This window comes from Odocoileus virginianus, chromosome 13, assembly GCF_023699985.2.
Source record: "Odocoileus virginianus isolate 20LAN1187 ecotype Illinois chromosome 13, Ovbor_1.2, whole genome shotgun sequence".
In the NCBI taxonomy this organism is placed as follows: Eukaryota; Metazoa; Chordata; class Mammalia; order Artiodactyla; family Cervidae; genus Odocoileus; species Odocoileus virginianus.
This window is the reverse complement of record NC_069686.1, coordinates 4,538,608-4,549,334: the sequence shown is the minus strand read 5'-3', so window position 1 is coordinate 4,549,334 and position 10,727 is coordinate 4,538,608. Positions and strand designations below refer to the sequence as shown.

The 10,727-nt window shown below is 41.5% G+C and overlaps 1 protein-coding gene across 1 annotated transcript in view; it reads left to right on the top strand.

Annotated features, from left to right (window-relative positions):
* The first annotated feature begins 1,443 nt into the window (after positions 1–1,443).
* ITGAV (integrin subunit alpha V) overlaps positions 1,444–10,727 on the top strand; it is a 131,854-nt gene continuing 122,570 nt past the window's right edge. The window contains exon 1 of the mRNA XM_070475899.1: positions 1,444–1,606. Within this exon, the coding sequence (XP_070332000.1) occupies positions 1,602–1,606 (5 nt within the window). The 5' untranslated portion in view covers positions 1,444–1,601. The remainder of the gene's footprint in view (positions 1,607–10,727) is intronic.

Genomic DNA, 10,727 nt, shown 5'->3' with positions numbered 1-10,727 from the left:
GAAAAGAACAGAATAGTAATGTATAGTAATAATAATGTATAGTTACAAGGAAACTGATGCCTTCCAGTTTGTTCATAGACTCTTCTGGAAAGACATGATGCCTCACAAATTCATGTATCTTTTATCTTTGAAAGATACCTTTCCAGGAACCTTATCTTGTTATGTACTCGATCAGCTTTATTTACCTATCATCGTGACCTTACATATTTATTTCAGCTTGGCAAATGTTTATTGCTTGTTTCTTGTGCACCACGCTGGGCATGGGGATATAAAACCTGCCAAAAAAAAAAGAGTCAGTGTGCCTGCCTTAATGGAGCTACAGTATCAATCTATGTGCTACACAAATAGGTATTAGCTTACAACTGAGGTAAGGGCTTCAAAAGAGAGACAGATGGCTACATCTATGAGAGCCAAGGATGGGAGAAGTGGTTAGTGAAGGAGACCAAGCAAACGAGGAAGAAAAAAATTTATGTTTGGAGGACATTCAGGCCCTTAGTCCTCACATTTTTTCAGTTGAGACACTTCCTGCCATAATTTTCTTTCTTATTCTTAACTTCTCAACGCTTTTCTGTCCTTTGCACTGGATATCCACACTCTCCCAAAAGCACACACATACTGCCTGCTTTTCCATACTCTTTCCCAAGCTTTGAGTCTCCTACCTTGGTCCCAATCAAAATGCATATCTTGATGTCTTTGTCTCATTCCCCAAGGCTTGTTCTATTGTAAAGTCATACAGTGATGTTTTAAAATCACTGTAGAGATGTGGTAAAGGCTGTCAACTGCCTAGCCAATGTCTGGCTATCTCTTCTTCTTTAGTACTAGAATTTTGACTTATTTGATTTATTAATGTGCCTATTTGAAAATACTGTATTTTTCAACCTCCCTTGAAGCTAGATATGGCTATATGACTAAGTTCTGGAAAATGAGATACAAGCAGAAACGCTACATGAAAGCATCCAGAAAACTTCCTGAAACAGCAGCAAATGTCGAGGGACTTCCTTGGCGGTCCAGTAGTTAAGACTCTGCACTTCGCTACAATGCGCACAGGTTGGATCCCTGATCCAGGGACAAAAATCCCAAATGCCTCCTGCTGCCTGGCCAAAACTTTTTTTAAAAAAGGAAAGGCAGCAAGTATGGGCTGTTTGCCTTTCTGTCTTTCATATCCCTTTCTCTCTTCACCAGATTATTGATACATTAAGTAACATTTTTGAAAAAACACACTCCCTATTCTCAGTACTCAGAACACTTAACGCTTGTGACACCAGATGTGTGGGGTTTTCACATGCTAAACTGTTCCGTGATACTGTAATAGAGTACTGCAGCCCTTAGCACACTGCGGTTGCTGTGCACCATCACCCACCACCCTGTTACTAGGCAACTGTTACCACGGGACCATTAGTACTCCTGCTCAGCCATTGGTCAGCACTGCAGTGGGCTCCTCCCCCAAGCAAGCAACTCTCAGGGAGCAGGTTGGTGATCCTGCTCAACCATTGGTTGGCACCAGAGGGGGGACCCCTTCCCCAAATGAGCAACTGTCAAGGAGACACCGTTTGTGGCTCATTCAGCCAACTCTCAGAGGAGTGGTGGTTGCCAGGCAGAGAATGAGGTAAGAGAGAGATCCTGGCCTTCTCCCCAGGACCCTCCAGCTCACCTAGCCTCGGGCCAGGGATCCCAGGGGTCTGTGTCCTGCAGGGCTCCACCGCCCTCGCCAAGGCCACCCCCTGGACGGGCCCAGGCCTTGAGGCAGAGGTGAACCTCTCCCCCATCCCCACCTCTGCGACATCCTGACAGCAGCAGTCCCCCTGGGTCGCAGTCTGTGAGACCCTGCCCCAACGTTTGGGTGGCCTGAGGAGCCTGCGGGCCAGTTGGGTGTGTCCTGGGCACCTGGCTCCTTCAACAATGATGGCTGGGCAGAGTCTGGGGAACTTGCCCTTTCTTATCAGGACAAAATAACATCTATTTGGTGGAGATTTACAGGAACATCATCACCTGACCATGACCTGACCTCAAGAACAAAGAATCTGACACCTTGAAGCTTACAACAACTAACCATGCTCTTCCCTCACATTTCCTAGGAAAGGGCTTTGCTGAGAGCTTTCCAGCTTTGCTGAGAGCTTTCCGGGTTTTTTAAGGGAGGAGCCACCCATCTCCCTGTAAACCTTTCTCTGTAAAGGTTGGCCATCAGTAAACCTTTCTCTGTTCTAAACTTCGATATTTTGGTATTGCTGGCCTCACTGTGCCATGTGCACGTGGACTTACATTTCAGTAACAATTACCAGCCGCATGTCCTAAATGTAACTCAATTCTGACACTGTCTACCTGGAGATAGAGTCACATCCCACAGGTTAAAGGTTCAGTTCCACCAAACTGCTCACCCATTCCCTACCCCTCCACCGCCCCTGCCACCAGTCAGAAGCCCATTTTGTCATCATCTGTGCTCTGACAGAGGATATAAATGGCATGTTCCCACAGCTCACTTAATGGGTTCAGTTAATTTCTAGAGTGATTCACAGAAGTCAAACAGTGTACTACTGGATTACCAGTTTATTATAAAAGGAAACATCTCAGGAACAACCAGCTGGAGAGATACACAGCAGATATATGGGAAGAGGGACAGAGCTTCCATGCCTTCTCTAGAAAACACCATTGTCCCAGCACCTAGGCAGGGTTGGTTACCCTGGCAACCAGCCTGCATCATTAGGAGCTTTCTGAAGTCACCTTGTTAACAGAAATAGATGTGGTTGAAAGGTGTTTGCTAGGAATAACAAAAGATACCTTTATCTCTCTGATCACTTAGGAAATTCCAAAGGTTTAGGGGCTCTGTGCCAGAAACCAAGATGAAGACCAAGTATATATACTTATTATGAATCACAGCACCACATGGTGTTATAAGCTGGAGCAGCTAGTTTGACCCTTGAGGTGATCTTGGACTGGAAATCGCTGAGATAGCCAACAAGAAAAAAGGAGACTGAATTTTTGAGGCTGCTTTGTAGCAGCATTGCCATCACAAACTTAGGTTGTGAAGCTCCCTAAGAAAGAACACTTTGCTCTTGTTTAAGCCACTGTTGTTTTACACATCTGTTACACTTCTAGCAACACGCCTTCAAAAGAGGACATGTTATTAGCATGCACCTTTTTGCTGTTCTTTACTTTTGCTTCCTGCCTGGGATATGGACACCAGAGCCAAAGCATTGGCAACTGTTTTAGCCAACTTTGAAGATGATAAATAGAAAGAGATGGGGGTGCTTGAAATGACTGGATCTGCCTTCCCAGCTCTGGACTTCTTTTCTATGAGGAAAATACAAACTTCTCTGTTGCTATGTGCTGCTGTCTGTCCGTGGTGCATTCTTTGGTCTCTACCTCCTTGATGGCAGAACCGCCCTTCTGGCCACGCTTCCTTGCCTGAGCCGTTCTCCAGGCCCAGGATGGGAAGGAACAGTGAGGTATTGTGGGAGAGGGAAAGCAAGTTGTCCAAAAGCATTTTTAAGTTACTGAAAACTCATTGTGGTTATCGTTGTTAGTGCCAGAATTGTGTGTCATCACACAGGTGCAGCATGGTTTAAACATACAGGACCCGATTTTCAGGTATTCACAACTTTTTCTTTCATTTACTTGCTTTTCTAATCCATACTTAGAATATTTTTTCTATTATTCAACTATGATTGAAACTCAAAGTTTTCATGTTTTCATTTTTGTCACACCAGGCTATTTCATGAAGAAATTTAAATTGGGTCTGAATATATGCAATGCACTGAGAGGTACCCTCTCCACTCACTGGGGGACGAGAACTTGGGTAACCCATTAAAGGCAACACCGTTCTCCTCCAAGAGCCGCTCAGCTCATCTTTCCATGATCTACAGCCTGTGTGCATTTCAAGACTTCTGCTCTGGCACTCCAATACCAGACTCTCGCTTGGTGACTAGATCTTACCTCTTTGCCAGATTTCTTCTGATGACACTTCAGTTGCACCATCTACCCAGACTTTCATTTTCCTTTAGATGCTGTGTCTTTGGGAGAAGGCAATGGCAACCCACTCCAGTGTTCTTGCCTGGAGAACCCCAGGGACGGGGGAGCCTGGTGGGCTGCCGTCTATGGGGTCGCACAGAGTCGGACACGACTGAAGCGACTCAGCAGCAGCAGCACTGTGTCTTTGTCTGCTGCATTTCCTGTAGCCTGAGTGCCAGTCCCAGCCTCCTCCTGGGTCCAAAACGGGCCTTTCAGGTATAACATGAGGTAATCTCTCTGAGAACTCTGGTAGTATGTTTTACTTACTTGGATGAATTTTGCTTCTCAGGTACTTGAATTTTCCAGGCTCTCAGGCCTTTAACTCCAGGCATAATTCCTCTTTTGGGGAGAGTGTCAGTGGTTTCCTATTGGCTTGGGAGATCCATAGTCTATTTGTTCTGGTTGCTCAAAACTAGTTTCCTCTTTTCACACTCTGCTTTGCCTTGTTTTACAGATGAAATCTCTAGAATATTTGGACTCTGTATCCTATCTGACCATTTATGCTCTGTACTTTGAACGCTTCATTCCCTCAAAATATGACTTTGACTTGGACTTTCTGTAACTGGTTTTCACTAGACTAAATTTGCAACATCTGGATTTAGCTCCTGATAGTTGACCCTTTACCCTAGAAACTGAAAACCTGTCCTAGTTTACCACCAAATCTTGCTCGCTTTTGACTAATTCTCCTCCTTCCCTTAGGATTAGCTGTCCTTACTAGGTTGCCACCTTTATAAGGGAGAGATATATTGGTAGATCCTAACCCCTGCATCTCTTCAGTTTGCTAGGAACCAACCATGACAGCCAGAGCAGCTATTGCATCTGGTGGGGGAACAATCACCAAGATAATGTGGTGAACTGTGGTACCTCTATCAAATGGTTGTTCTCATGAAGTGTTAACAGTCGGGCTGGAAATCAGTCCCTGACAGCAGTCAGTCAGTAAATGCTTACATTATTCAGACACTGCTGTAGTTGGCTCTCCTCTCCCTAATTACTCCACCAATCCTGACAAGCAGGTGGTTTATAGAGGATTACCACAAACTAAACAACAATGGCAACTGAAAGTTTGCTCAGGTTTATTGTTCCAGGGGACTGTCAATAACCAGATTACAGAAACACTGTTACTCTGTGCCATATCCAGGTCATGGAGCTAGATATTTTCATATCAAGCTTTTCTTATGAGGTTTGTTGGATTGGACATTTAACAAATACTTCATTGTTTTCATTGTAATACAGTTTCCAGTACAAGGACCTATAAAGGTTATTGTTAATGAAGAATTCATTATTTTGCCCTTCTCGTAGATTAGCATTACTTTGCAGGTATTTATCTCTGCATTCCCAGGATCTCAATGCAGCTATACTCATAGTCTCATGAAAGCCATTTCATGCATAAAGTCCTTAAAATGTTAGTGAACAGAAAGAAGAATAGACTGTAAGAATTATATGGTTGGTGCCAGGTGGTAAACTGTGATGAAATGAACATGCTATATCTGTCCTTCTGACTAAATCCTGATTACAGGGCAGATTGTCTCTCCTCTCCTACAGATATGCTAGATCCTTTGAAAAGGTGTTTATAAAATATGAATTATGCAACTGGGGATTTCAGTGATCTTACACAGCTAACAAGGACTGGGCTTGTGTTTTCTGCTTTTTCTGTTTCCAGTGTGTGACTTGATTTTAGTTTTTGTCAGGAAACCAGAACCTGCAAGATTTAAGGGCACTGACTTAAGCTGGGCTGTCTATTTACTCCAGGACATGCTCAGTAACAGCGCTAAACTGATCACACAGATAAGCAGTTCTGGAAGTTTCCGCAGTTAGTCAGCTGACAAGAGAATGCAGTTTGGTCATCCTTTCAGGCCATAATTACATTCTATTCCAGTGACCAGTGGTAATTAATTGTACTTTGTGCCCAGTGTAAAAATAGACACATACAAGGAAATGTAGTGTCTGGTCAGTGACCTGGGCCTTCTTGGAACTCAGGCTAGTTTCTTTGAATGGTGTAAAAGAAGTGGGAGACTCACTTTCCTTCCAGAATAATATCAAGTTGTAACAGGCAGCTGACCTGTAATAGCTCCCTCCCCCAACCCCAAAATAGCCTTCAATTTCTGTAACTTTTGATAACAAAAACAGAAGCTTTACAAGGTAAAGCATTAACATGGCTTATATTCTCTCAAAAACGCATGTGAGTTGTACAGGCCGGCACAAAGCTTCCCCTAGAGGAGCACTTTGGAAGAAAGGCAAATAAATGTGCAGACCATTTCAGATACATTATAGAAAGCTAGACTAAAAGAGAAGAAACAGTTAAATTTGATCTTTTATTTCTTAATGGAGAAACTGACTTCAAGGACCTGCATAAGGTTAGTGGCAGAGCTTAGACACAAACAGCAGCTTCTGAAAGTTAATGAAGAGCTCTTTATACAGTGGAAAACAGCCTCATAGCAGGGAATGAGGAATAATTAAGTTTTCTACAGTCTAGAACTCTAGAATCTGAAACCCAGGGAAATTCAAAAGCAGTTTTCTGTTTTCTTTAGAGCTAGACTTTTCATTTCTTTGTTAATTCAGACATTTTCATGCAGCTAATAGAAACAAGATTGCAGTCTTTTGGTTTTTTTTTCTTGTTGCCTCATTTAAAGTATTTTACACTTTAGCCTTCATGATTCATCGAGGCAGCCCAAGGCCTGCCCTTCTTTGTTAAAAAGAAAAATGAATACAAATTAGCACCAATCTAAAACTTAGTCTTTGTTATTATCAGAAAGACTGAGAGAAACTAGAGAGGGGGTAAAATTTTTATTGTGATCACTTAGATAACACTTCAAATAACCTCTTTAACCATTGGCTCAGTTGGGAGAAAACTACAATGAATGCATTTACTACCATTAACACTTAAAATTAAGGGTCCTTTCATTGTTCAGTCACCAAGTATGTCCGATTCTTTGTGATCCCGTGGACTGCAGCACTCCAGGCTTCCCTGTCCTTTACTATGTACCGAAGTTTGCTCAAATTCATGTCCATTGAGTCGGTGACACTATTTAACCATCTCATCCTCTGCTGCCCTCTTCTCCTTTTGTCTTCTATAATTCCCAGCATCAGTTGTTGTTCAAATGCTCAGTCATGTCCGACTCTTTGCAACCCCGTGGACTGCAGCATGCCAGGTTTCCCTGTCCTTCACTATCTCCCGGAATTTGCTCAAACACATGTCCATCGAGTCAGTGGTGCCATCCAACCATCTCATCCTCTCTCATGCCCTTCTCCTCCTGCCCTCAATCTTTCCCAGCATCAGGGTCTTTTCCAGTGAATCGGATCTTCACAACAGGTGGCCAAAGTATTGGAGCTTCAGCTTTAGCATCAATCCTTCCAATGAATATTCAGGATTGATTTCCTTTAGGATTGACTGGCTTGATGTCCTTGCAGTCCAAGGGACTCTCAAATGTCTTCTCCAGCACCACAGTTCCAAAGCATCAGTTCTTTGGTGCTCAGCCTTCTTTATGGTCCAACTCTCACATCCATACCTAACTACTGGAAAAACCATAGCTTTGACTAGATGGACATTTGTCAGCAAAATGATGCTTTTGCTTTTTTTAGTATGCTGTCTAGGTTTGTTATAGCTTTCCTCCAAGGAGCAAGTGTCTTTTAATTTCATGGTTCCAGTCACTGTCCACAGTAATTTTGAGCCCAAGAAAATAAAATTTGCCACTATTTCCATTTTTTCCCCATCTATTTGCCATGAAGTGATGGGACCAGATGCCATGATCTTTGTTTTTTGAATGTTGAGTTTTAAGCTAGCTTTTTCACTCTCCTCTTTCACTTTCATCAAGAGGCTCTTTAGGTTCCTCTTCACTTTCTGTCAAGTGGTATCATCTGTGTATCTGGGGCTGTTGGTATTTCTCCCAGCAGTCTTGACTCCAGCTTGTGATTCATCCAGCCCAGCATTTCACATGAGGTACTCTGCATAGAAGTAAAACAGGGTGACAATATACAGCCTTGTACTCCTTTCACAATTTGGAACCAGTCCATTGTTCCATGTCCAATTCTAACTGTTGCTTCTTATCTGCATACAGGATTCTCAGGAAGCAGGTAAGGTGATCTGGTATTCCCATCTCTGTAAGAATTTTCCAAGTTTGTTGTGATCCACACATTGAAAGGCTTTAGCATAGTCAATGAAATAAGCAAAAAATAAAAATAAATAAATAAATAAAGGGTCCTTTAGGATCCTGTTATTCCCTGCAAGAACTTTCAGAAGTAATATCATATAGTGGAGGCCCCAGATGTATTCAGATGCATGGTAGCTAAGGAATCTGCAGGGTTATGCCTTTAACTTGTTTTGTTTGGATTTATATCCTGGCTTTACTACCAATTATCGGTGTGACGATGGCCAGGTCATTGTTCTCTAAGCTGTAGCTTATTCATCTTTAAAACTGGAGTAGTGATAGTACTAGTTGGATGGTTACAAAGATTTAAAGGTCTAATGCACATAAATGCATATAGTGAGTGCTTAATAAATATTAGCCTAGCTATTAATTTACCATATTGTACACTACACTGCTAACCTGCGGGCTCTGTAAGAAAATGTGTATAAACTTTTCATGGCGGGTAGCGTAAATAAACTACCAGAGTTTAGAACAAAAACATTTTTAGGTATCAACTTTTTTTGCAGGCCAGATCAGGTTAATTTCCTCCTCTCATGGGAGACATCTGCTGCCTAAGAGTCACTTTCTATTTTTCTCTCCCCTAGGTGGAAGTTCCCCGAAAGGGCACACGAGAACCACAGTTAAATATTTACACAGCAATTTGCCACCCACCCCTAATGGCTTTGTTTTACCTCTTCTGAGCCAGATTTCATCTTGGCAGCCTTTCGACATGCTGATGGGCCCACCCAGGAACAGGGGCATGTGTGTGATTCCTAAGGCTGTTTCCCAGGGCATGGTGATGACTGCTGGCGTTGATGAGGGATGCAGATCAAGTAAAGGTCTGGTCACAGACTCTAGAATGCTCAAAGTAAAGAATTGAGCAGAGCAGTGATAAAGGGTGTAGGCTAAGCTTGAACAAGAGAAAATAATGCATCATGAATCAAGTGGACCAAAAAAACCCAAAAAACCTACTACCCACTATCCCAAAAGAAAACAAAACAAACAAACAAGCAAACAAACAAAGCAACAAGAAAAGTTTTAAAAGGGAAAAGAAATCTGTGGGTAAAACTTCAGTGTAAGGTACAAGAAACCCGAAAAGCATTCTTCCAGCTAAACAATACTGCAGAAAAGATCGTGATTTAAGAAAGATGGCATAAAAATTGATGACACTAAAGTGACGCAATTAGAAGAAAAAAGAGGAAGGTGTTCGGTTTAACGCCAGCACATGTTATATATCAATACATGCAATATTCTTTTTTTTTTTATTGGTAGTTCCTGACTGATTCATGTGAATGTATGGCAAAAACCACCACAATACTGTAAAGTAATTAGCTTCCAATTAAAATAAATAACTAAAAATATATATACATAAAAAATTTTTTTAAAGCAATATTCTTATCAGTAGCTTTGAAAGCATGCTTTTATTTCTGTTGACATGTCTTCGTGTGAAAAACAACAAGAACTTAAGGTTTGATTTTCTTCCTTAAGTCACATTCCTTGACTCTAGCCAAGCCTCACAAAGAGTAACAGACTATAAATTCCAGTCTTTTCCAAGCCAGACTGACTCTGAGGTGGTGGCTGTTTGGTTTCCATTAGAAACATTAAGAGAAATAAATTATTTTGGACCCATGGAAAAAAATGTGTGTTACAGATATAAAATATTTTCCAAGTTTGGAAAATATTTAGTGATCTACCAGTTAAAATAATAAATCTACTGCTTTCCTCAATTGCTTAGAAAATGTAATTGAAAGTAGACACATTGAAAAGACCGAGGTGATTGAAAAGATCATGGTGATAATCCTTCATACATCAGTCTCTCAAGATTACAATTAATGTGTAATAAAGCACCATGTCAATTTCTTTTTTTAAAAGCCTTGCCTCCCAGGAGTATGCATGTGTGTGTGTGCGTGTGTACTCAGTCGTGTCCAACTCTTTATGACCTGGTGGAATGTAGTCTGCCAGGTAGGTGATAATAAACCTTAACCAGCATCAAAGTGAACTCATCAAAGACAGCAGTTCTCAACACTGGCTGCACACTGGAAGCAATTGAGGAGCTTTAAAAAATACTGACTCCTGTCTCCCACCTCCCTGCAATTCACATCTAATTTGAATGGGACACAGCTTGGGCATCAAGAATTTTGAAAACTCCTCAGGTGATTCTAATGTGCAGCAAAGTTTGAGAAACACTGAAAACTTTGTGACTGAAAAATGTGGAACAGGGGCCAAGAGCACTGCTGTCATCTGGGAGCTTGTTAGAAATGCAGAATGTCAGGCCCACCTCAGGCTAGAGTTAGAATTCGAATTTTGCCAAGATCCCCACATGACCTATATGTACATTAAAGTCTGAGGATTACTGTTCAAAGGAATTCTTGTATTTGATAATTTTTTTCTTTCTATGATGTTAGGTAGTAATTGCATGATTAATAAAAGATGAAAGAAAAACAGCTTGACTTATCTTCTCAAAAACTCAAGAAACAGACTTTCATCTCTCTGACATTCTACAGATGATAGGAAGTGAGATCCGTGTTTGTAGGTTTGCCAGATAAAATATACAATGCCTAGTTAAATGTGAATTTCAGATAAGCAATGTTTTTTTTT